Source organism: Bufo gargarizans, chromosome 3, assembly GCF_014858855.1.
Source record: "Bufo gargarizans isolate SCDJY-AF-19 chromosome 3, ASM1485885v1, whole genome shotgun sequence".
Classification (NCBI taxonomy): domain Eukaryota; kingdom Metazoa; phylum Chordata; class Amphibia; order Anura; family Bufonidae; genus Bufo; species Bufo gargarizans.
In genome coordinates, this window is record NC_058082.1 from 573,908,920 (window position 1) to 573,936,864 (window position 27,945).

Genomic DNA, 27,945 nt, shown 5'->3' on the forward strand with positions numbered 1-27,945 from the left:
CTTACAAAGGCCAGCATAGCCTGATAACAGATCCGCTAATAAATGTATATATGTCATCATTTTTATAATGTTGTGCTGTTCTTTTATACTTATGTGTCCATTTTCCGGGCCTGTTCACACTGCACACTTGGTTTATGCCGTGGTTTTTCATTTTGAATGCTGCGGAGCCACTCAGGGTTTTGCTCCATAGAATAGACCTAAACCGCGAGTGGATATGAGGCTTCCAGCGGTGTCTGTCCAAACATGTGCCAATAAGAGCCACGTCTGTGTGGTCACAGCTTTAAACTGCCAGCTGTGTGACCTCCCATTGAAAACAATGAGAGGTGGACACCATGTGGCCACTGCTGCAGCGGAATCCACACCACAGTTCTGATTGCAAAAGATGCAGTGTGAATGGGCCCTATAAGGGTTTCTGGGTTTTATGCAAATAAACCTGATTCTTCATATGCATGGCACAAGATGCATGGCTTATTACAGCGAAACACTCTGGTACACTACGTCACACAAAGTCCATGTGCAGTTTCCCTGCGGCTTATGAAATATGGGGATTATTATTTTATTTTTTTGTAGTACAGACAGGTGTGCACCACCAATGAGGCCAGGTGAGGCGACCGCCTCAGGCAGCACCAGGTAGGGGCAAGAGGGGGGCAGTGGAAGGGTCATGGGCAATGAGCGCTTTCATTGTGGCAAAGGAGTTAGGTTAAAAAATTGGCATGGGGGGGGGGTGCCGTTTCAGTTTTTGCCTCAGGCAGCAGAAAGGCTAGGTTCACCCCTGAGTACAGAGGTCCTTCAATATACCCATCACTTACAATTTCATTCATTCTTTTGCCGACTGCCATCTTAAGGTCGCATGTGAAAACAATCGGGCAGATTTACTGATCTTAACGATGGCGTAACCTTAGACCAGCTGTCTAGACCTGCAGCAGATGTATCACAGGGACTCAGGATGGATGATACATTGGTGCAGGGAGAGACGCTTTTGTCTTATTCTATACCAATTATTGGTTGGCTTAGTTTGGGACTGATTTTTGCGCCACTAATTGGAGATTAGCAAATATTGAACAATTTGAATCGTCTGTTTTGCCGAATTTGACAAAATAAATTGCTTTGTGACTAATTACTTTGTCACATGTGCTCGAGTCTCCTTCCCGCATGTCTCACGGCTGCTATGCAGCCAATAAACGTGTAGGTAAGTACTGCCCTCACTGTAATGTCAGTAGCCATGTCGGCTACTGGCATTGCAGTGATTGGCTGGCCGGAATACGTCATCGGGTGCTATATAGCACCCGATGACGCATGTTCGGCTCATTTGTAGTCGGGGAGAGCTGCGCTTCGGAAAGGACAGAGTGTAGGGAGTCTGAACGCAATCAATTCAGTAGAAAAATGTTTCAAAGACCCAAAAGTCATTTTAAGGACTATTGTGTGTGGTGTTGCAGGCTGGCAGTATTTGATAGCTACAGTACAAAAAAAAATTCCCAGCATTTCCAATACTTATTCTATAGAGGGTGTCTGCAGTGACTAGTGACATCTGTATTATACCTTTTGTGTGTCAGGGCCAGAGATTGGAGAAATATAACTAAAAATTAATATATTTTTTTTCCATCATTTTCAATACTTTATATATAGAGGGTTTCAGCAGGGTGACTTCTGACATCTGTCCTATAGCTTCTGTGTATAAGGGCCAGAAATGAGAGAAATATAACTGAAAATGTATATATATTTTTTCCATCATTTTCAATAAATTTTCTAGAGTGTGTCTGCAGTAACTAGACATCTGTCCAATTCTGTGTGTCAGGGCCAGAGATTGGAGAAATATCGCTGAAAAATACTATATTTTTTCCATAATTTTCAATACTTTATCTATAGAGTGTGTCTGCAGTGACTTGTGACATCTGTTCAATACCTTATGTAAGGGTCAGAGATTGGAGAAATATAACGGAAAAATACAATATTTTTTCTATCATTTTCAATAATTTTTCTAGAGTGTGTCTGCAGTGACTAGAGACATCTGTCCAATACCTTCTCTGTGTCAGGCAGACATTGGAGAAATATAACATAAATCTATTTTCCTTTTTTCCATACTTTTACTGTACTTTTTCCATATACTGTGCTTGCTGTGAACTGTGACATCTCTGCCACATCTTGTGTGTCAAGAGTGCATATAACATTAAGTATGCGCAAGGCTGAACAGTAAGGCCTCATTTCACACGGCCGTTGCCGAAACATGTGCGGGTGCATTGCGGGAACACCCGCAATTTTTCCGCGCGAGTGCAAAACATTGTCATGCTTTTTGAACTCGCGTGAGAAAAATCGCGCATGTTTGGTACCCAAACCCGAACTTCTTCACAGAAGTTCAAGCTTGGGATCGGTGTTCTGTAGATTGTATTATTTTCCCTTATAACATGGTTATAAGGGAAAATAATAGCATTCTGAATACAGAATGCATAGTAAAATAGCGCTGGAGGGGTTAAAAATAAATAAAAAATAATTTAACTCACCTTAGTCCACTTGCTCGCGTAGCCGGCATCTCCTTCTGTCTTCATCTTAGCTTTGTGTAGCAACAGGACCTGTGGTGACGTCACTCCGGTCATCACATGATCCATCACCATGGTAAAAGATCATGTGATGAATCATGTGATGACTGTGATGTCACCAAAGGTCCTTGTTGCTACACAGACCTAAGATCAAGACAGAAGGAGATGCCGGGCTGCGCGAGCAAGTGGATTAAGGTGAGTTAAAAATTTTATTTATTTTTTTAACCCCTCCAGCGCTATTTTACTATGAATTCTGTATTCAGAATGCTATTATTTTCCCTTATAACCATGCTATAAGGGAAAATAATAAAGATCGGGTCTCCATCCTGATCGTCTCCTAGCAACCGTGCATGAAAATCGCACCGCATCCGCACTTGCTTGCGGATGCTTGTGATTTTCACGCAACCCCATTCACTTCTATGGGGCCTGCGTTGCGTGAAAAACGCACAAAGTGGAGCATGCTGCGATTTTCACGCAACGCACAAGTGATGCGTGAAAATCACCTGCTCATATGAACAGCCCCATAGAAATGAATGGGTCAGTATTCAGTGCGGGTGCAATGCCTTTACTTCACGCATTGCACCCGCGCGGAATACTCGCCCGTGTGAAAGGGGCCTAAAGGTAAGGGAAGTGGCCGTGATGCTGATGGTTCACTGCAGAAGCCGTGGCCCTGGGCGTGTTGAAACTGTGCCTGCTGCCAGAGCAGAAAAAGAAAAACAATCATTTACGATACTTTACTTCATGTTCCAGTTTGCAGGGCGTCAGCAGGATAATACTCTTGACGTCAGACAAGTGCGACCAGATGGATTGCAGCAGATAATGCTTCCAGTCGGGTAAGCACCACCCTGTCTTCCACCAAGTCCAGACTCAGTAGCCAAGAGTCTGGTCCACACAATACTCACCCTGATCCTCCTTCCTTCCACCATTTACAGTGTTTTCCAAACAAGTGATCCCACACTCGGAAATTCCGAGGATCTCTTTTCTTCGTCATTTGAAGACATGAGATCTTGTGCCCTGATTTCCAACCTCTTGAGCATCCACAATCACAAGAACATGATGGTGGGGAACGTAATTAGTGTTTAATGAGGTGGATGATGATGAGACACAGTTGCCAATGAGTCAACTGCAATTACTGTCTCAAGAGAGTAATGAAGAGGATGAGACAGTTGTCAATCACTAAGATTGTAGTTAGGTCAACAAATCAAGAGGATGATCACAGTGAGGAAGTGGAAGAGGAGGTGGTGAACGATGAGGTCACTGACCCAACCTGGGAAGGTGTAAAGCCGAGCAAGGACAGCACTACAGAAGGGGAGGGGGAAGGATCTGCAGCACCGCAACAGGCTGTAAGAGGCAGTGGGGTGGCAAAAGGGAGAAGGCGGGCCACACCAAACAGGCCCACAACTGTTCAATGGAGCACGTTCTTGCGTAAATCTCCCTTGCCAAGGGGTAGGTGTTCCGCAGTATGGCGCTTTTTTGAGGAAAGTGCAGACGACAAAAGAATAGTAGTTTGCAACCTGTGCCACACCAAAATGAGCCGGGGTGTGAACACTAGCAACCTCACCACCACCAGCATGATCCGCAACATGGCATCCAAGCACTGTAATAAGTGGGACGAACGCCTGGGTCCGCAAATTGTGTCTGCGAGTCACACCACTTCCTCCTCTTTCTCTATGGTACATGCTGGCCAATCGCCTGTCGAAGGCGCAGGCGAGGATGCACCTGGACTTTCGCAAGCACCATTAGCGACCACATCCACTTCCCTGTCCCAGTGCAGCGTCCAAATGTCATTACCCCAGGCATTTGAACGCAAGCGCAAATACCCAGCCACCCAATCACAGGCCATAGCACTAAATGCGCACTTTTCAAAGTTACTGGCCCTGGAAATGTTGTCATTTAAGCTTGTGGACACTGAGGCCTTCCGCAGCCTGATGTCGGCAGCGGTACTCTGTCCCCAGCCGCCACTATTTTTTGAGGTGTGCCATGCCCTCCTTACACCAACATGTGTTCCAAAACGTCACATGTGTCCTGACCAACGCAGTTACTGGGAAGGTCCACTTAACCACGGACACATAGACAAGTGCATTTGGCCAGGGATGCTACATTTCACTGATGGCACACTGGGTGAACATTGTGGAGACTGGGAGCGAGTCGTACCCTGGGATGGCACAGGTGCTACCAGTTGCCGAGGATTGCGGGCCCTAATTTCATTAGGGTTTCCGCCAGCACCTATGTTAGTGGCTCCAACCCCCAATTCTCCTCCTCCGCCGCCTCCTCCTCCACTTCTACCTCCAAATTATCCGCGTGCAGCACCAGTCAGCTATAAGCCGGTAGCTGGAAGCAGTGTAGCACTGAAGTGGGGAAGCATCAACAGGCCCGTGCTGAAGCTGATATGCTTAGGGGACAAACAGCACACCACCGCAGAGCTGTTGCACGGGATAAGAGTCCAGACTGAGCTGTGGCTCTAGCCACTCAACCTACAACCAAGCTCACACACATCCTATGCCTAGCCCACGTCTTAAACTTAGTGGTTCAGTGGTTTCTCAAAACCTACCCCAATTTGCCTGAGCTACTGGCGAAGGTGCGCCGCGTGTGTGCACATTTCCGCAAGTCATCGACAGCTTCAGCCGGTCTGTCAATGCTGCAGCAGCACTTGAAATTGCCAGCTCACCGGCTGTTGTGCGACGCTTTGTGAGCAGGAGAGGGCAGTAGTGGAATACCAGCTGCAACATGGTAATCGCCTTTCCAGTCAGCTTCCGCTAATCAGAAGCGAGGAGTGGGCATGGCTGTCTGACCTCTGTGAGGTTTTAATAAACTTTAAAGAATCAACACAGATGGTGAGCGGCGATAACGCTATTATCAGCATCAACATCCCACTTCTGTGTCTACGCAAACTCTCGCTGCTCACAATTAAGGACAATGTTTTGGATGTGGAAGAGGTGGAAATGGGGGGGAGAAGACATTACACAGGGTGATAGCCAGACCACCCTCTGCCCGTCTTCTCAGCGCGAATTGGACGATGAAGAGGAGGAGGAAGAGCAGGAGACGATTGCCTCCGCTACAGATGATAGTACCCATAGAAGTTTAATTCTATCTGTTCAGCGTGGGTGGGCAGAAGAGGAGGAAGAGGATGAGGAGATTGAGAGTGATCCTCCTGATGACGACAGCGAAGTCTTGCCTGTTAGTACTCAGGCACACATGGCTGACTTCATGTTAGGCTGCCTTTCCCGCGACCCACGCATTATACGCATTTTAGACAACACGGATTACTGGGTGTTCACCTTTCTCGAACCCCGCTACAAAGAGAACTTCTCATGTCTCATTCCTCTCGGTGGAGAGGATGAGCAAAAACGGTCCAATACCAAAAAAGTCCTTGTTGAAAAATTGCTCCAAACATTTCCATCTGACAACGCTGGCGACAGAGTGCGTAGTTCCTTGACCAAATGAGGAGGGGGGACAAGGGGAATGTACAGCATTTCCAAGAGAGGCAGGGCAGCACTTTCCAAGGCCTGGGACAGTTTCATGACACCTCGCCAGCACCCTCACCTGATGCGTGGCCTAGTGTCACAAGGAGGGAAAAATTTTGGAAGATGGTGAAGGAGTACATAGCAGACCGTGTCAGCGTCCTCAATGATCCCTCAATACCTTACAACTACTGGGTGTACAAGCTGGACACATGGCACGAACTGGCACTCTAAGTCTCGGACGTGCTGGCCTGCCCTGTCGCCAGCGCTTTGTCTGAGTGGGTATTTAGTGCTGCTGGTGGCATTATATTAGAGAAGCATAAATGCCTGTTAACTGAAAATGCTGACAGGTTGACTCTTATAAAAAATGAACAAGGCCTGAATTGCCCCTGACTTTTCGACTTCACCAGAGGAAAGCGGATGTACAAAGGCACATTAAACTGTATTCCCATGCACCCCTTCCACCACAAAAAAGGGATATAGTTAAATCTTCCTTTTCTCATCCTCCTCTTCCATCATATTAACATGCTTATTCGTTGCATATAATGCCCTCACATATAATGTTTGACAGGGTCAGCTCAACTGCAGGCCCTCGCATACAATGTTTTACAGGATCAGCTCAACTGCAGGCCTTCGCATACAATGTTTTACAGGGTCAGCTCAACTGCAGGCCCTCACATACAATGTTTTACAGGGTCAGCTCAACTGCAGGCCCTTGCATACAATGTTTTACAGGGTTAGCGCAACTGCAGGCCCTCACATATAATGTTTTACAGGGTCAGCTCAACTGCAGGCCCTCACATATAATGTTTTACAGGGTCAGCTCAATAGCAGGCCCTTGCATATAATGTTTTACAGGGTCAGCTCAACTGCAGGCCCTTGCATATAATGTTTTACAGGGTCAGCTCACCTGCAGGCTCTTGCCTACAATCTTTTACCGGGTCAGCTCACCTTCTGATGGCGACAGCGAAGTCTTGCCTGTTGTTACTCTTGCACAAATGGTTGACTTCATGTTAGGCTGCCTTTACCACGACCCGCGTGTTATAGACAACACTGATTACTGGGTGTTCACCCTTCTCCACCCCCACTGCAAATAAAACTTCTTATATCTCATTCCTCTGGTGAAGAGGACAAGCTCAACGGTGCTATACCAGAAGGTCCTTGTTTAAAAATCGCTCCAAAGTTGATAGGGCAGACATCCAAATGGATCATCACCGTCATGGGGACGTGCGATCGCCTAGAAGTTATCTAGAGTCAACAAGGCCCTCACCTACAAGTCCAGTCTCAGTAGCCAAGAGTCTGGTCCACACAATCCTCACAATGATGGCTCACTGGGTGAACGTTGTGGAGGCCGGAAGCAAGTTGACTGCTGGCACTAGACTTGCCCCCCAATAAATCCTCGTTAACGGAAAGTGCACTCATTTTAATAACAGGGCCGCTTAAGAGTGCTGTATTGTTAGTTATCGTCACTAACTCCCCGAGTCAGGAGAAGGTAATTGCCGCACGCCTGCTGCCTTCCTTTGATGCTTCTGCTTTAATCATTTTACCCACCCTCTCTGGGTGGTTCACAATTAGGAAAAAAAGGGGGCAAGGCAACAACAGACAATCAGATTTCAGCCATTGACCTCTCTTGGATGTGGTATACCTTTCTCAAGCTCCCTCTCCGGCATCGAACTCTGATTCCCCATTACCTGTGATCACCATGGTAGGAACAGAAAAGAACATCTCAAGTTGATGGGGCAGATGGCCAAATGGACCAAATGGCCCAGAGGTTATCTAGAGTCACTAATGCGGCAGCAGGACCTCGCCCCTAATGTTTTAGATGGTCAGATCAGCAGGCCCTTGCTCCAAATGTTTTTGAGAGTCACCAGCAGGCCATAAATCATAATTTTTCAAGGGTGTGTATGATGCCCTCCTTTATGTGTAACAAAGGGTGTTTTGGAATGCCGGTTCCTTGTAATTTTTGGCAGTCCTTTCACTTAGTGCATAGGCTTTAGTGTAGGAGTCCCACTACCTGAACTATTGTACCACAATGTGAATGAGGCCCTCCATTATGTGATATACACATTGTATCGGAGTACCTCTTTCTTGTAATTTTTGGCAGCACTTGCACTTTATATACAAGTAAATATACAGGAAAGAATGTTTCTCTAACAATTTTCCTCTAAATTCGATTTTATCTTCGGGCTTGTGCGTATTATTGTCAGGCTATAAAAGTCGCCTACTACTCGAACAACATGGTTCCCAGCAGCGATCTGGGAGTCCAAGATGCATCGAGACATCCTCCCAATGGTGTTCCTGAACCATTTCGGTGGTATTTCCATCAATTTCTGACCTTTTTCTGTGAACCAGTCACCCTCCCCTCTTCAGAGCAGGGGGTGCCTGGTTTAATGCTCGGGTTCTCCCATTGACTTCCATTATACTCGGCTGCTCAGCCAGAGCACCCGAGCACTTTGGTGCTCGATCATCACTAGTCACGAAGTACATTTCTTTGTAAGTAGTGGGTGCAATAGCATTGCTTCCTGTTATTGTACCCCTCGGATGCCGCATTTATACACGATTGTGGTACCTGACAATAATAATAGTGTAAATTAAAAAAAAAAAATAATCATACTTACCCCAAACATTTGCTTGCAACGGGCCAGCCGCCATCTTGCTTAAAGATTTGCCTCAAAATTTCGCTCCACCAGTGAGGAGGTCATACATCACCGCATATGGGATTTAGTGTGAGATCTTCAAGTAAGGTAGCGGTGGCCGGCCTGTCGCGAGCAAATGAATGAGGTAAGTATGATTTTATTTTATTTTTTTACACTGTTTAAACTGATTGCTGGGCAATTGTGTAAAAGGGAGTTCCACACAAAAATACGTGTCAGCATGTCTTCTGTGTTTTGTACCCACTCCTGCTTTTGGCTACCAAATCATAAGCCAATTCTGATGGGACCATAGGGGCCTTACAGCTGCTACATAGACAGGATCCATTTTGCCTCTCATTTTTCCTTTCTTCTGACAGATCAGAAGAAGGGTCAAATAAATGATGATGTCAACAAGGCCAAACAGGGACACTAGTGGCCCAGTCACAGCATGGGGAGGGTGGGAATAGCATGAGAAGTCCACAGAGTGGCCCAATGACATAGTGGTGAGGTGGCAGCAGCATAAGGAGACCACAGAGTGGCCCAGAGACATAGTGTTGAGGTAGCAGTGGCATGAGGAGATCAGAGTAGTGATTTGGAATCAGCATGAGGAGACCACAGAGTGGTGATGTGGCAGCAGCATGAGGAGACCACAGAGTGGTGATTTGGCATCAGCATGAGGAGCCCACAGGGTGGTGATGTGGCAGCAGCATGAGGAGACCACGGAGTGGTGATGTGGTAGCAGCATGAGGAGACCACAGAGTGGCACAATGACAGTGTGTGGAGGTAGCATCAGCAGCATGAGGAGGCCACAGACTGGCAAGATGACATAGTGTGGAGGTGGCAGCAACAGAATGAGGAGGCCACAGACTTGTAAGGTGACATAGTGTGGAGGTGGCAGCAGCAGTATGAGGAGGCCACAGAGTGGCAAGGTGACATAGTATGGAGGTTGAAGCAGCAGCATAAGGAGACCACAGAGTGATGATGTGGCAGCAGCATGAGGAGACCACAGAGTGGTGATGTGGCAGCAGCAAAAGGAGACCACAGAGTGGCACAATGACAGTGTGTGGAGGTGGCATCAGCAGCATGAGGAGGCCACAGAGTGGCCCAGAGACACAGTTGTGAGTTCACAGCAGCATGAGGAGACCACAGAGTGTCAAGGCAACATAGTGTGGAGGTGGCAGCAGCAGCATGAGGAGACCACAGAGTAATGATGTTGCAGCAGTATGCGGAGACCACAGAGTGGTGATGTGGCAGCAGTATGAGGAGACCACAGAGTGGGAATGTGGCAGCAGCATGAGGAGACCACAGAGTGGGAATGTGGCAGCAGCAGCATGAGGAGGCTACAGAGTGGTGATGTGGCATTGGCAGCTGAACAGGCTGTCAGTGAATAACTCATCCCACCTCTCTGCTGATATGCATCTGTTTTTGGAGGGGAAGAGGGTGAGGATAAATCAGCAATTTCAGCAGTCTGAGAAACCCCTTAATGGGGTTATCCCATGAGTAACGTAAGAAATTAATATCAGACATCATATAGCATATGACAATCTCTTTCTAACAACGCTAGAACCAGCTCTCTCCCTATCACAATAACACAATAACCTATAAATATTTACACCAAGCTCAACAACATAAATGAGAAAAATATCAGTTTATTAAACAAAACAAAAAAGAAAAATACATAATAAAAAAAAAAAATGCTTCAGAAGTAGGGAACTGTCACCACCAGACATCTGAGAAGCTCTGACAGACGTCATTCAGAACCTCCTCCTTGAGGTTCCTTTTGTTTTGCTTTCATTTTCTCATCTCGTTAGCCTCTCTCAGCTGTCATGTAGTTGCACTGATTGCATCCCTTTAAATCCCTCCCCATACTGCTGTCACGGAAGGTGTACAGGAAACTAGAAGACACAAAATGAATATCCGACAAAGTGAAGCAGTCTGGGAAGGGATTTAAAGGGATGCAATCAGCGGAACTACATGACAGCTGAGAGAGGCTAACGAGATGAGAAAATGAAAGCAAAACAAAAGGAAGCTCAAGGAGGAGGTTCTGAAAGGCATCTGTCAGAGCTTCTCAGATGTCTGGTGGTGACAGTACCCCTCCTTCTAAAAATGGACTCCGGACACTCAGAGCCCACCTTCTCAGGATGGGACCTATGGAAAGCCCTGATGAGACGAGTGGCCTTAATGTCCGTCACTGGGAACCACATCCTCTCCTCAGGACCATAACCCTCCCAATGAACGAGGTACTGGAGAGAACCGCGGACAACACGAGAATCCACAATCCTAGAGACCTGAAATTCAAGATTACCATCAACCACAATCGGAGGAGAAGGCAAAGATGAGGGTACAATGGGTTGGACATTAATAAGGACTTATGAAAAACATTATGGATCTTCCAAGTCTGAGGAAGATCAAGACGGTAGGCAACAGGATTGATGACGGACAAGATTTTGTAAGGCCCAATAAACTTAGGACCCAACTTCCAGGAGGGAACCTTCAATTTGATATTCTTAGTAGACAACCACACCAGATCACCAACATTCAGGTCCGAACCAGGCACACGTCTCTTATCCGCCACACGCTTATATCTCTCACTCATGCTCTTTAGATTATCCTGAATCTTTTGCTAAAATAAATGACAAAGACGAGGAAAATCTGTCCTCATTAGGTAAACCAGAAGACCCCTCTCCAGAGAATGTCCCAAACTGCGGATGAAACCCATATGCACCAAAAAATGGTGACTTATCAGAGGACTCCTGACGACTGTTATTTAAAGCAAACTCAGCAAGGGACAAAAAAGAACACCAATCCTCCTGATTCTCCGCCACAAAACAGCGCAGATATGTCTCCAGATTCTGATTGACGCGCTCTGTCTGGCCATTCGACTGCGGGTGGAAAGCAGAAGAGAATGACAACCGAACCCCCAAGCAAGAACAGAAAGCCTTCCAGAATCTGGAAACAAACTGCGTGCCCCTATCAGAGACTATGTCTGAAGGAATACCATGCAATTTGACAATGTGATCAATAAATGCCTGCGCCAGCGTCTTAGCATTGGGCAAGCCAGGAAAAGGGATGAAATGCACCATTTTGCTAAAACGGTCCACCACCACCAGAATCACAGTCTTCCCCGAGGAACGAGGCAGGTCCGTAATGAAGTCCATGGACAGATGTGTCCAAGGACGGGAAGGAATGGGTAACGGAAGGAGAGGACCTGATGGCCGTGAATGAGGAACTTTGGCACGAGCGCAGGTCTCGCAGGCTGCCACAAAACCCTCAACCGACTTACGAAGCGCCGGCCACCAGAATCTCCGAGCGATGAGATCCACTGTGGCTCTTGCCCCCGGGTGCCCAGCAAGGACAGTATCGTGGTGTTCCTTTAAAATCTTGTGTCTTAAAGCGAGAGGCACAAACAACCTCCCAGGAGGACAAAGATCAGGAGCCTCTGACTGGGCTACCTGAACCTCTGCCTCCAATTCAGGATAAAGAGCAGAGACCACCACACCTTCAGCCAAAATGGGACCCTGGTCTTCAAAATTCCCACCTCCCGGAAAACAACGTGACAGGGCATCCGCCTTCACATTCTTAACCCCAGGGCAGAACGTGACAACAAAATTAAACCTGGAAAAGAACAAAGACCATCAGTCCTGTCTCGGGTTCAGACGCTTGGCTGACTCCAAGTAGGCCAGATTCTTATGGTCAGTAAACACGGTAATAGGGTGTCTGGCTCCCTCTAGCCAATGGCGCCATTCCTCAAAAGCCAACTTGATGGCCAACAACTCCCTATCTCCCACATCGTAATTTCTCTCTGCGGAGGAGAGTTTCTTCGAGAAAAAGGCACACGGTCGCCATTTGGCAGGAGAGGGACCCTGAGACAAGACCGCACCCACACCCACCTCAGAAGCATCAACCTCAACTATGAAGGGTAGAGAAATATCAGGTTGTACCAAGATGGGAGCGGAAGCAAAACTCTCCTTGATATTAGAAAAGGCCTTACGCGCCTCTACCGACCAGGAGGAAAAATCTACCCCCTTTCTAGTCATATCAGTGAGTGGTTTAACAACAGAGGAATAATTCAAAATAAACTTCCTGTAATAATTGGCAAAGCCCAAAAAACGCATCAGCGCCTTCTGATTCTCAGGAAGCTCCCACTCAAGCACAGCGCGGACCTTCTCGGGGTCCATGCGAAAACCAGAAGCGGAGAGAAGAAACCCCAGAAATTGAATTTCTGGAACCGCAAACACACATTTTTCCAGTTTAGCGTACAATTTATTCTCCCGCAGGATGAGCAAGACCTGACGTAAGTGTTCCTTATGAGTTTTGAAATCAGGAGAAAAAATCTAAATGTCATCTAGATACACTAATACAAATTTCCCCATTAAATGATAAAAAATGCTGTTCACAAAATGCTGAAAGACGGCTGGAGCATTCATCAAACCAAAAGGCATAACCAAATTCTCAAAATGGCCCTCAGGGGTATTGAAGGCCGTCTTCCATTCGTCTCCTTCTCTGACCCTGACCAGGTTGTATGCCCCTCTTAGATCCAACTTGGAAAAAACTTTAGCCCCAACAATCTGGTTAAACAGGTCCGGGATCAGAGGAAGCGGATAAGGGTCACGAATTGTGATACTGTTCAGCTCCCTGAAATCCAGACATGGTCTTAAAGAACCATCTTTTTTCTTAACAAAGAAAAAAACAGCGGCAACAGGTGACTTCGAGGGTCGTATGTGTCCCTTTCTCAGACTCTCAGAGATATAAGCACGCATAGCGACCCTTTCAGGTTGGGAGAGATTGTATAAACGAGATTTAGGCAGCTTGGCGCCTGGGGTGAGATTAATAGGGCAATCGTACTCCCTGTGCGGGGGCAAGTCCTGAACACCACTCTCAGAGAAGACATCCGAAAATTCAGAGAGAAAAGATGGTACAGTCTTAGTAGAAACCTCAGAAACAGATGTCGTGAGACAATTCTCTCTGCAAAAGTCACTCCAACCATTTATTTGCCTCGCTTGCCAATCAATGGTGGGGTTATGTTTAGTGAGCCAGGGTAGCCCCAACACTAGAGGAGTAGGCAACCCGCTAAGGACGAAACATGACACATCCTCAACATGAGCATCACTCACAATCAAATGGATATTGTGAACTATGCCCTTTAACGATTTCTGAGAAAGTGGAGCGGAATCAATAGCAAAAACAGGTATATCCTTTCCCAAAGTGCATACCTGGAAACCATGAGTTATAGCAAATTGATTATCAATGAGATTGACAGCTGCTCCACTATCTACAAAAATCTCACAAAAAATGTTCTTGCTCTCTAGCGCCACCCTGGCAGGTAGGACAAAACGGGAATTACAAGCAAACGGAAAACCTTCAATTTCCGCATCAACCTTGCCAATGGTAATAGATGGAACATTTTTAAAGGATTTTTTTCTTTTAGTCTCTTTATTACTCTCAAAAGACTGTCTGAATCTCCTAGAGGGACAAACATTTGCCAAATGATTTATACCCCCACAACAGAAACAAACCTTCCTATGAGGACTGAATATTCCACTGTCAGAAGCAATCAAACCGAGCTGCATGGGCTCCGGCTCAGAGGGGATTTAGAGCGACTGAGACCCCTGTGCACTGAATGAGACCGCCGCACTGTCCTGGGACTGAGTATGACAGGAAGGAGTGATCTCTCCTCTCTCTCTAAGACGCCTGTCAATACGAACGGCCCGAGACATGGCAGAGTCCAAGGAGGTAGGTCTCTCATGAAAGGCAAATGCATCTTTCAATCCCTCTAAAAGACCATGGCAAAATTTACTTCAGAGTGCAGCATCATTCCAACCAGTATCAGCTGCCCATCTCCGAAATTCTGAGCAGTATATCTCTGCGGATTGTTTACCCTGACATAAGACGTAGTCTAGACTCAGCCAGAGCAATACGATCCGGATCATCATATATCTGACCCAGGGCTAAAAAGAATTCATCCACTGAACGGAGGGGCCGTGCCCCCACCGGCAGCGAAAAGGCCCAGGACTGAGCGTTATCCCTGAGCAGCGAGATGATGATCCCCACCCTCCGTTCCTCATCACCAGAGGAATGGGGAAGTAGGCGAAAATGGAGTTTGCAAGCCTCTCTAAAACGAACAAAATTCTCACTACCCCCGGAGAACGTATCCGGGAGCGAGATCTTAGGCTCAGAACAAACTCCATGAACGCAAGCTGAACCGGTCACCTGAAACTGAGAAAGAGTCTTACGGAGATCTGCTACCTCCAATGAAAGACCCTGCATGCGTTCAGTCAAAAGTGAAACCGGATCCATGCTTGAGACGGTTTTGGCGGTTTATAATGTCACGGAAGGTGTACAGGAAACTAGAAGACACAAAATGAATATCCGACTCACTGGATCCAAAACTAAGGAACAAAAGGGAGAGCCCTGCATCAGACCTGGCTCTCTCCCTGACTGCTCAGCCTATGCGAAAATCCCAATGGTAGATGATCGCATATCCTCGTACCTCGACTGTATAACACCTGAACACCCTATAATAGTGAGGGGACACGGCCACCGGCTCCCTACACTTGATACGGAGGGAGTCAGGGTCACCTGGGATCCAGCAAACAGAAAAACACAAATGAATGAACAAAACTTATCTGTAGAAGACTCAGAAGTAGGATCAGCATGCACACACTCCAGGAAGGAATATAAACCGCAAAGTGAAGCAGTCTGGCAAGGGATTTAAAGGGATGCAATCAGTGCAACTACATGACAGCTGAGAGAGGCTAACGAGATGAGAAAATGAAAGCAAAACAAAAAGAAGCTCAAGGAGGAGGTTCTGAAAGGCATCTGTCAGAGCTTCTCAGATGTCTGGTGGTGACAACTGCATCACTTTGCGGTTTATATTACTTCCTGGAGTGTGTGCATGCTGATGCTACTACTGAGTCTTCTACAGATAAGTTTTGCTCGTTCATTTGTGTTTTCCTGTTTGCTGGATCCCAGGTGACCGTGACTCCCTCCGTGTCAAGTGTAGGGAGTCGGTGGTCGTGTCCCCTCACTATTATAGGGTGTTCAGGTGTTAGACAGTCGAGGTACGAGGATATGCGATCATCTACCATTGGGATTTTCGCATAGGCTGAGCAGTTAGGGAGAGAGCCAGGTCTGATGCAGGGCTCTCCCTTTTGTTCCTTAGTTTTGGATCCAGTCAGTCGGATCTTCATTTTGTGTCTTCTAGTTTTCTGTACACCTTCCGTGACAGTAACCATAACCACAATGCTATACTAAGTCACTGGCCACTGGACTTACTCCCTCCCAAAAGGTTGTATAACATGTCCAGGAATAACCTAGGGGAAACTGGGTGGTGTTACAAAATAGCACCATATAATCGCATATAAAGCCTATATTGAATTATGTAATAATCAGAGGGGGACTTCCACCATAATCCTCAAATTACAATAATGCTAAAGAATAATAAATCACATTCAAAGACCCCCATCCACAAAAACCACCTGTAGACATGATCAGGGGAAGAAGACCAAGAGATGGCCAGAAAACACCTTGACGAGCGTTTGGCTCCCTCAGCTTCGTTAAGAGTAATTTCTAATTACATGCAATTACAAAAGTATTCAGACCTGGGGGCTTGTTTGGAAACTGCAGAATATTTTTTGTCGGATAACCCCTTTCAGAAATGAATGGCGTGACCGCGCACATGCGCAACCGGCTGCTACGGTCATTTTAGGGGAGCAGGGGATATGGGACCCCCACACATCTGATAGTTATCCCCTATCTTGTGGATAGGGGAAAACTTTTTACCTACCGGAAAATTCCTTTAACACAATCCGTGCTAAGATAAGGGGAAAACATCTACATTTGTATGTGCTATATGTAACATGTTTGTAGTATAGGAGTACTATGAATGCATGTGTGATACTATTCGGGGCATGCTATATTTCTTTATAGAGAGCACAAGGGGAGGAGACCAGGCAACACTTCTCTGGCATTCTGGGAAGAGAGTATTCTAAAGAGTCTTAACAAGCTGTGGCTCTGATACCACCAGATGCGAGGCAGCTAGCCTATAAGTTAATGTTCAACCTTTAAAACAGGCCTTAAGACATGACTTGGATAATAAGTAAGCCAGCAAATCATCTGCAGACATCATTTTCAGGGTGATTGCACCTCATCAGTGCAGATTAAAGAGTACTGGCTTAACTGGGTGAGAGGCCTCGGTCAGGATTTGAGGGATAGTACAGTATATAGCGCTTAAATGGCGTGAGCAGTTTTATAGGCCATTCAAGGTTCCTCTGGAATTCTGGAAAGAAGGTATGCAAATGAGCCACCTGTGTGACACTATATATGCTGTAGTTTATAATTGTATGTAATTTATGGTATATTTCAGGGTTGATTTTGTTAGGCACTAGGCTTTTGTGTTTATATGAGGACTAAATTGTATCTTTGCATCAAATGCGTAGATACAGCTCTGAAGTGAAATATAAAAGTTTTTGCTATGAAATAAAAACTAAATAGTTCAGCCAATCTTTTTCAATGCATTTTTATAACCCTGAATGGCTGGGCCCCATTACATATTTAACTGCACCACACAGTGTATTGAGACTAGAATACCTGCCGTACAGAGCTGTGTCCCTGGATGGGGAGCCATTTGCTTTCTTAGCATGCTCGCTCATTGTAATCCGATTTATTTGGCATGACACAGTAAGTGTAAGAGAAATGAGTGCTTGTTACACGGAGCTAACCGAGTTCTACACCTCTTGGGCGATTTTCTTTTCTTTAACAGAAAATATCCTAGAGAAAGAATTAGGAGACAGAGCAGAGCCAGACCATGGTAAGAAACTAAAAGCCTTCCAGTTATACAGCAAGTTTTCCAGTGATTCACCAGGCGAAAGGATAACTCAATGATAATAGACATATTTATGGCCAAATATAAAGATGGAGAAGTAATCTCATAGAAGATAATTGTGCATGGTTTAGAAATGTTCCCTTCTGGTTTGTTGTAATTTGATTTGTAGACTTGATATAATGTGACGGTGAATCCAAATTTTATTTTTACAGCTTGTTTATACAGTCATGCTAAAGAGAAGGGAAAAGTTAGAACAAATGTGCATGTAAAAAACATTGGATAATTATACAATAAATTATAGTGAGGTCCACCACAGACAGGCCTTGGGTGAAAAAATGTTCCTACAAGTCCATATTGGCCAAACTACGGGAAGCTGCTTGCTTTATAAAGTTTTGTTAAGCTTCTTTTATATTAATTTATTTGTTTTGTTTGTTTTGTTTTTTCCTTTGCTTATACAAAACACCATAAGTTTTAAAGAGGTTTTTCACCTTTATGGCCTATCCTGATTGACTTCCATGGGAGCTGCGCTGCAATGATGAGCTCAGTCTACTACAAACGTAATGGAGCTGTCTGCTTCTGGTGCCAGAGCTGTAGCCAAACAGATGATTGGCAGGGATGCAGGGTGTCGGACCCTCACTGATCAGCTCTTGTTGGCCTATCCTGAGGATAGGATTTTTCAAAAATGTTTTGGTGGTATTTTTCAATTCATGGCATTTGTAACATGCATTTTTTCTGCTGTTTTATGATGTTTTGAAGAAAAGCTTATTTGAAACAAGCCAGAAGAAAATAACAACCCCCCCAAAAAAAAATTATAATAAATTAAAAAATATATATATATAGAGAGAGAGAGGCTCATAAAGTATGCAAGCATTTTCCTCTCTCTCATCATCTTTTGATAAACACTCTGTCTGGTCCCAATGTTAGGATTAATCCATTGGCTACGATGGCAGGCTTTTTTGGATTAGTGAACCATGCTAATGCCCCTTACCCAGTAAACAACAAGGAACAACTGGGGCACAACAAACCACCTCTTGAAGTTTTTATTGGAGGCAAGAAATATACATGACTACATTCATTTTGGTCATTCTGCTCTGCCATGTATCAGCATCTATTCACTCATCATTACTAGTCCATTGTGAGAGTAACTACCAGGTCAGAAGGCATAGCAGCTGCTATGGGACCCAATAGTCAGTGAAGCCCAAAATCAACTCAGAAGTAAGCAGTTTTGAATCATTTCATTACTTTACCATTAGAGTGGACCCTATTCAAAGTTTTGAATTGGGAGTCCCCATGGTTACTGGTTACACTCCAGCCAGTGGCATACATGGAGAAGTAAGGGCCCCATAGCAAGGATCAAACCAGGCCCCCCACACAGGACAGAAGGGTTTCTGTCTAAACCCCTTTCAATGATCCTTGGGCCATTTTTTCCACTGTCTCATTTGTTCCTTTAGAGGGTAAAGCCCTGACCAAGTTTTAACCCCGGTAAAAAGGGGATGATTCCAACTGGGCCCCCTCTTGCCCTGGGCCCTATAGCTGTCGCATGGTCTGCCGCTATAGTAGTTACACCCCTGACTTTAGCTATACATGTAGACTTTTATTTGCATAAAAAATGTTGTTGCTATCATAGCGCCCAAAAGACTTATCATCCATGTGGTTTCCTTGGGAATCATCTTATAACAAATATACAGGTGGTTACCTTCAAAGTCAGCTACAAATGGGATTGTCACGGAGGACTCTTCCAGCTTCGAAGATGTCACAGAAAGGGCCATGCTACTTTCTGGCCTTTGATGTGTCCAGCCTTTTAGTGAATTTCATGAAAGACTCCAACTTCTCATGATACAAATTAAATATAGGTACATTCTCACGCAGGCACATACAGGTGAAACTCGAAAAATTAGAATATCGTGCAAAAGTCCATTTATTTCAGTAATGCAAATTAAAAGGAATTGCATTAATGCAGCTTAAAATTAGAATTTTGTGAAAAGGTTTAATATTCTAGGCTCAAAGGGTCACACTCTAGTCAGCTAATTAATCCATATCCCCTAAGCAAAGGATATCTGAGATTGTGTGACTTTGGGGTTTCATAAGCTGTAAGCCATAATCATCCAAATTATAACAAAAAAAGGCTTGAAATATCTCGCTTTGCATGTAATGAGTCTATCTCATATGTTAGTTTCACCTTTTAAGTTGCATTATTGAAATAAATTAACTTTGCACAATATTCTAATTTTTTCGAGTTTCACCTGTATAACATAGATGTAGCCTGACAGAATCAGCATATCTTAAACCAAGAGGAGAGGTGAGGGCAGATACATTTGTGGGTTGAGTGGTATGAGAATGACCACAGTTACCTCTTGCTATTTTTACAATGTTCTGGAAAATTAAAGGGGGTTTCCAGGATTTTTATATTAATGACCTATCCTCAGGAGAGAACATTATTATCTGATTGGTGCGAGTTACATTTCTGGAACCCTAGACGATCAGCAATTTGAAGAGGCCATGGTGCTCCAGTGAATGCTGTAGCCTCCTCACAGCATACCAAGCACAGAGCTGCACATTGTATAGTGGCTGTCCTTAGTATTGCAATAGGCCATGTGACCAATGAACATGACGTCAGTGGCCTCATAAGAGGCCCTAGCACTCACCAGAGCCATGCTGACTAAAACCACTGTAAGTCAATGAGTGGCAGATCCTAAAAAAACAGATCCAATACCACTGACTTACATTGTTTTTGGTGCTTCATCCAACATGTTCAGTTTCCCATGCCGCACATTTTGTGGCATGGGAATGCAACAAACCGGAACGGAATGCATTCTGATGCGTTCCGTTCCGGTCTGTTCAATTTTATCCCCATTGAAAATGAATGGGGACAAAACTGAACCGGAAAGGAAAACACAGATGTGAACGTTGCCTAATCCTGAGGATAGTTCATCAATATTCTACTCCCGGAAAAACCTTTTAACTACATAGTGAGAATGACCCCTGGACAATCTCAGCCTACATACTTCCCATTACAACTCACAGATTATTGAAGAATATTGAAGAGATAAATGGCATGTTGACAGTGACCTGCTGGTATTCTCATTATTCAGATGAATTTATGTAAAAACTATTAATGTGGATTTGGTCTTTTTTTTAATGAAAAACTACTACTTCCTAATAATATATTTTACTTCTGGCTTCCAGACCAAGAGTCTCCCGTGACCACAGATGTAACCCTAGCTACAGTCAAGCCGGAGGACTCCTCTCATGTATCTGTGGCTGAAACAGGTGATTTGTTTCCATTAACTCGAAAACAGCTCAGCTAAAATTCATTTGTGTGAGCGAAATGCTTACTTCATTTTCCAATAAGCGCAGCAGCATGCAGTAAATATTCCCATAATATAGTTGTCAGCCTGAGAAAAACCAGCAGCGTGTGCTGTATCTCAGAGCAGTAATTAAGGCTGCTGATAGCGGCTGATCATTTATTAATTATCAATACTTTTAAAGGCTGTAATAAATATAATTATATCGCTGTTTAAGCAGAGAACATTAGATACGTGCAGCAAACTGCGGCATGGAACAATTGAGTGGGAAGGTGGATTGTTAATATTTTTCTGTTTGCTTCTTTTTTTTTTTTTCTTCATCTTCTAGGAATAATGCCAAACCTAATCTATGTTATTATACCCACCATACCGCTGCTGCTGCTGATACTGGTGGCGTTCGGGACCTGCTGTTTCCAAATGCTACATAAAAGGTACAAACTGTCGCTTCACTAAATTTGCTTGCTGTGAACATGAATTGCCTCTCCACTGACCATGAGAGGGAGGTCCGGACTAGAGACTTCTTCTGAGAGCAATGTATCCATGATTGTATTGTAACTAAATATCATTTAGCTGTAATTCAGGAATGCTACCATGAGGGAAACATCTGAAAGCAGATGTGCAGAAGATCTATCTATCTATCTATCTATCTATCTATCTATCTATCTATCTAATATGTATGTATGTATCTATCTTTCTATCTATCTATCTAATTATCTATATATCTAATATGTATGTATCTATCTATCTATCTATCTTCTATCTAGCTATCTGTCGTATTTCATATTACTATTATTTATTATTAAAGCGCCATTAATTGCATGGCATTGTGCATATAAAAAGGGGTACATATACAATACCAAACAAGTACAATAAGCATGAACAAGACGAGTTACAGACTGGTACAGAAGGAGAGAGGACCACGATCTACAAGATTATCTATCTATCTCTCATATCTATCTATTCAATATCAACCTCTCTACCCAAACCCACTCATCCATTAGCCATCCAAATATTTATCTATATTTACAGTGGATATCAAAAGTCTACACACCCATGTTAAAATGTCAGGTTTCTGTGATGTAAAAAAATGAGACAAAGATAAATCATTTCAGAACTTTTTCCACCTTTAATGTGACCTATAAACTGTACCACTCAATTGAAAAACAAACTGAAATCTTTTAGGTAGAGGGAAGAAAAAAAATAATAATAATGTGGTTGCATAAGTCTGCACACCCTCTTATTACTAGGGATAAAGCTGTGTTCAGAATTAAGCAATCACATTCAAAATCATGTTAAATAGGAGTCAGCATACACCTGCCATCATTTAAAGTGCCTCTGATTAACCCCAAATAAAGTTCAGCCGCTCTAGTTGGTCTTTCCTGAAATTTTCTTAGTCACATCCCACAGCAAAAGCCATGGTCCACAGAGAGCTTCCAAAGCATCAGAGGGATCTCATTGTGAAAAGGCATCAGTCAGGAGAAGGGTACAAAAGAATTTCCAAGGCATTAGATATACCATGGAACACAATGAAGACAGTCATCATCAAGTGGAGAAAATATGGCACAACAGTGACATTACCAAGAACTGGACGTCCCTCCACAATTGATAAATAGACGAGAAGAAAACTGGTCTGGGAGGCTACCAAGAGGCCTACAGCAACATTAAAGGAGCTGCAGGAATATCTGGCAAAGTACTGGCTGTGTGGTACATGTGACAACAATCTCCCGTATTCTTCATATGTCTGGGCTATGGGGTAGAGTGGCAAGACAAAAGCCTTTTCTTACGAAGAAAAACATCCAAGTCAGGCTACATTTTGCAAAAACACATCTAAAGTCTCCCAAAAGCATGTGGGAAAAGGTGTTATGGTCTGATGAAACCAAGGTTGAACTTTTTGGCCATAATTCCAAAAGATGTAACATCCCAGAGTGGGGTTACTAAACGCTTTTACCCCGCTACAATCTGCTAGGGCATCAACGCGGTCATTTGATGTGATTTCCCTCATGTCATTCACCACTGTACAGATGAAACCATTGTAAATGTGATATTCTTTTTGTAATGTTTCAGGTCTACCAGCAGGTGGCGGCATCGTTTGTAGGAATAGTTATGTCATGGCCATTCAGAATGGAACATTCCAATTCTGTTCTGTCCCCCCTGCTTAAGGTAAGTGGGGTTTCCCATGCCCTGCAGCAAGGGAGCGAAAAACCAGTTAGATCCAGTGTGTTCCATCTCTCCCTGCAAGGGGAAGGCTGTGCAAGAAGGAGCTCCCAGAAATAGGGATCCCAAACCAGGATCTTGTCTCGGTTGAGACCAAGGATCTTCATTCCCAGTCTGAGCCCTTCAGCCTCAGCTGGTTGACAAGCAAGCATCCATTTCCCGAACTCCAGGAAGAGCCATTACCTGTGAGCATAACTGTGAGTACCGTCCAGAGACCAGAAGTCAAATTCCTCCTCAGCTAGTCAGTCCCATACACAGCAGAAGATAGATTCCTGCCAGATTCTCCAGGCACATGATAGGAGCAGAAGAGATATTGATCCCTGCCATACATTGCCAATACCTGCTGGGACCCAAGACTATTGCTGTACCTCATATGAATTACTGCTGCATCCAGTAAAGACAAGTTGAATTATATTCCAAGTCTGGATCTCATTCATTACTATCAAGTTCATCAATTACTCCTACTAGCAACACACTAATTTATTGCAAGTGAGCCAGGATCCAGGAGTCCAGCCGTACCAAGGTAGGAGACACCGTTGACACTATACCTACTACTACACAGAGACATTATGCCACTCTGGCATTCCTAACCTGGTACGTGAGTTGCAACATCTCAAAGGGCCCTGAGACTGTACCCTGCACACGCTGCAATTGGCGTCAAGAACAAAAACTTTTAACTATTATTTACACCTGACCCAGTCAGTGCTTATTATTGCACCAGTGTGCATTAGTCCAATCCAGCTTACTGCATATATTTGGCCCAAAAACTACACTGCACATCACCAAAAGAACACCATCCCCACAGTGAAGCATGGTGGTGGCAGCATCATGCCAAGGGGCTGTTTTTCTTCAGCTGGAACTGGGGCTTTAGTTAAAGGGCTTCTGTCACCCCACTAAAGTGATATTTTTTTTTTGGGCTAGTGAAATTAGTTATATTGCGATATATGACAATATAATTGTGTTACTTACTTTGATCCAGCAGTTTCTGCAAAAAACGAAGTTTTAATATATGTAAATTCGGTCTCTACCAGCAAGTAGGGCGGTTACTTGCTGGTAGCTGCTGCAGAAATCCGCCCCCTCGTCGTGTTGATTGACAGGGCCAGCCGGGATCTCCTCCTCCGGCCAGCCCTGTCGGCATTTCAAAAATCGCGCGCCTGTGTTGATTCGGCGCAGGCGCTCTGAGATGAGGAGGCTCGTCTCCTCAGCACTCCCTCAGTGCGCCTGCGCCGATGACATCACCGAAATAGAAGACGTCATCGGCGCAGGCGCACTGAGGGAGTGCTGAGGAGACGAGCCTCCTCATCTCAGAGCGCCTGCGCCGAATCAACACAGGCGCGCGATTTTTGAAATGCCGACAGGGCTGGCCGGAGGAGGAGATCCCGGCTGGCCCTGTCAATCAACACGACGAGGGTGCGGATTTCTGCAGCAGCTGCCAGCAAGTAGCCGCCCTACTTGCTGGTAGAGACCGAATTTACATATATTAAAACTTCGTTTTTTGCAGAAACTGCTGGATCAAAGTAAGTAACACAATTATATTGTCATATATCGCAATATAACTAATTTCACTAGCCCAAAAAAAAAAAATCACTTTAGTGGGGTGACAGAAGCCCTTTAAGCTAGAGGGAATTATGAACAGTTCCAAATACCAGTCAATATTGATACAAAACCTTTAGGCTTCTGTTAGAAAGCTGAACATAAAGAGGAACTTCATCTTTCAGCATGACAACGACCCAAAGCATACATCCAAATCAACAAAGGAATGGCTTTACCAAAAGAAGATAAACATTTTGGAATGGTCCAGCCAGAGCCCAGACTTGAATCCGATTGAAAATCTGTGGGGTTATCTGAAGAGGGCTGTGCACAGGGGATGCCCTCACAAGCTGACAGATTTGGAGTGTTTTTGCATAGAAGAGTGGGCAAATCTTGCCAAGTCAAAATGTGCCATGCTTCTAGACTCATACCCAAAAAGACTGAGTGCTGTAAAAAAATCAAAAGGTGCTTCAAAAAAGTATTAGTTTAAGGGTGTGCACACTTATACAACCATTTTTTTTTCTTCCTTCTACCTAAAAGATTTCAATTTGTTTTTCAATTGAGTTGTACAGTTTCTAGGTCACATTAAAGGTGGACAAAGTTCTGAAATTATTTATCTTTGTCTCATTTTTTTACATCACAGAAACCTGACATATTAACAGGGGTGTGTAGACTATTTATATCCACTGTAACTATTGATCTATCTTCCCACTCTTCATGTAACCATCCAACCATCATGTGTCTAAATAACTTAATATCTGTCTATCTACCTACAGTATAAACCCGCTTTCCTATTGTCTGTGCATCCTTCCAACCCTCATCTGTGTAAATACCTGCCTGTCTGTCTGCCTGTCCACCTAAATTAACATCAAATATGTCCGACTCTATATATACTCATAAGACAACTGAACGGACACAACTGATACAGTATATGTGAACCCACCCAGGCTTCAACAGCAGGGATTTTTAGTGCATGAGCAGTACCCCAGACCTGGAAGTATTTGCAATGTTTCATTTGTAATGCAATGTTATGTAACATTTTGCAATACTAGTGTAATGCACCTTACATCCAGTATGTCTAAGCATGAGACAGGCATGGCCAGAGTTAACTATGCTGGCTCATCCTTCTCTGGAGCTTAGGGTGTTGGCTGGCTCCACCCCCTAGTTCCAGAAGATCTAAGTTAACCTAGCTGTAGAGATGAAGAAAGTAAGGAGCAGTCTTCATGTGCTCCTCTCCCCCAGACTCAAGCTTCAGTCCCAGGAGCCTTCAGCACATGCTCTAGAAGATGAAGATATGAAGGAGGATTCGCGTGGCTACAGCGTGAAAGTCAGCAAGGTAACCCAGCTTAAAGCTTTCCAGAACTTGCTGCTGAAAAGGGGAAAAAAGTTAAGACACCCTATGACTAATGGACACTACAGCCACTGTTGCCAGTATGCACTTGGTAGCCAGAGGTCCCAGTAACAGAGATTTTAACACGAGCAGGAATAACAAACTGCTGTAACAAACTGTCTAGCTCATGCTTGGACATCTGGAAGGAATTGGCGCTGTGTACAGATAACTGTTGGATGTACTACAAATCCTATTGTGCACAGTAAAATATACTTTTGTTAGGAATGGATCAATCTGGTCTTGTCTCTAACTCTCTCAACACAACAAATTGGCTATTGCATGTCCATCACCTATCCTGTCTAGCACCCGCATGGCCCTCAACACCATGGACACTCCTGAACTACCATCAGGGTGCTCAAAGCTACAAGGAGTGCCCCTAGAGAACACAGAGAGCGCCTCCTTCACTGCTCTGATCCCTGGGAGAGAGGGCCTGAGGGAGTTCACTGTGACACATCATCGTGAGGGACACTAGCACTAGAAGCCTTTGATCTGGCTCCTCAGGGGCTCACTGCAAATTGTAAAATGTAGATCACAGGGGACTTTAAGAAGAAAATTAACTAAACTAACTAAACTTAACTAAATTAATTAAAGATTAAAAGAGGTTCTGCAGTGATTTATATTGATGACTTATCCTTAAGATAAATCATCAATGTCTGATCAGCAGTTTGATGTGAAGGTCCTGGTCTTTACGCTACGTGTTTTCTCCTGTGGAGTGGAGGTGTAATGTAATTACAGGTGCTCTCTCCATTCAAGTAAATAGAGCGAGTACTTGTAATTACATTACACCGCCACTCCACAGGAGACGATGCGCAGTGTAATGAACAGGAAGAGGCGCTCGCATGAAGCACTGCCTCCTCTTCAAACAGCTGATCGGTGGGGGTGCCGGGTGTCGGATCCCTGCCGATCAGATATTGGTGATCTATCCAGAGGATAGGTCAGCAATATACAGTAAATCACTGCACAACCCTTTTTAGATTCTTCAGTTGCTATAATATCTGTTTTTCTGTCTGCACCTAGCCAGCCTTCACCTTTACCGGTTGTGTTTTAATGAGCCCACCTTCCTAGATTCACATAAACAAAGGCACAAATTCAATGATTTGTCTCTAGTCCCTGTTTTGCTCAGCGTTACCCCTGAAATATTTTATCTCTCTATATTATTCTTCTGACTTTTAGCAAAGAACGTTCTAAGACCAGCCCAACTCAATCTACCCTGTGGATTTCCAAAGCCCCGAGGAGCGATATCACTATGGAGGTTTAACAAAACAATGACTCATATCACCACCACGCGAGGAAAATGTATCAAAATGTATTTTCTGGATCAGTAGACTTTGAAGCATCCGCTTGGAATGACTTGCTATCTCAGCAGCATCAGTATTCTGTTCAGCGAGAACGGCTCCCCCTTGAGGCACATTTTAAGAACACTTTTGTAATTCTCATGTTTGATTCATAAGTAAACCGGCATCCGAGTCTTGCTCCGTTTAGAATAAAGAAGCCTATGTTTATTTTGCTGGTTGAAAATCTTCAATTACCATGCAGCAGAGGAAAGGGACAATACCTCTTTCAATTTATACGAAGAAATGTTCTGTATGTTTGACACTGTTTGCAATGAGAATGGTTGATTTTATTATCCTGTTCCTTCTGTATTGTACTTTTTGATGAGCATTAAAGTCTATTGCTATGAATGTGTATTGTAAAAAGAAACAAACCTAATTTATCTTTGCATAAAATTTGATAAAAACAATGTGTTTGCATGTCGCTCTGTCTCCCAGCGTCACATTACTTTTACGTATAGGAAGACACGCCACGATACATATATGGAGAGCATGAAATCCACATTTTGTAAAAGAATCTGCCTGCATTTGCCTCCATAGTTATACTCAGAATTTAAGGGGTTTTCCAAGAGTTTTTTTTACTCATGACTTATCCTCTTGATAGGTCATCAATATCTGATCAGTGGGGGGTCCAACATCTGGGACCTCCGCCAATCAGCTGTTTAAGAAGGCACTGGCGATCTCAGTAGCACCGCCACCTTCTCTATCTGGTGTTGCAGCTCA

General features: G+C 44.3%; 1 protein-coding gene across 3 annotated transcripts in view; it reads left to right on the plus strand.

Moving 5' to 3' along the window:
• Positions 1-27,546, plus strand: part of CHODL (chondrolectin) — a 155,129-nt gene extending 127,583 nt beyond the window's left edge. The window contains exons 4-8 of one of the 3 annotated variants that reach the window (XM_044287835.1): positions 17,390-17,437; positions 20,639-20,722; positions 21,086-21,188; positions 25,744-25,837; positions 27,065-27,546. In XM_044287835.1, the coding sequence (XP_044143770.1) occupies positions 17,390-17,437; positions 20,639-20,722; positions 21,086-21,188; positions 25,744-25,837; positions 27,065-27,079 (344 nt within the window). In that variant the 3' untranslated portion in view covers positions 27,080-27,546. The remainder of the gene's footprint in view (positions 1-17,389; positions 17,438-20,638; positions 20,723-21,085; positions 21,189-25,743; positions 25,838-27,064) is intronic. The other 2 variants (XM_044287836.1, XM_044287837.1) reach the window with 2 other exon arrangements.
• The last annotated feature ends 399 nt before the right edge of the window (positions 27,547-27,945 follow it).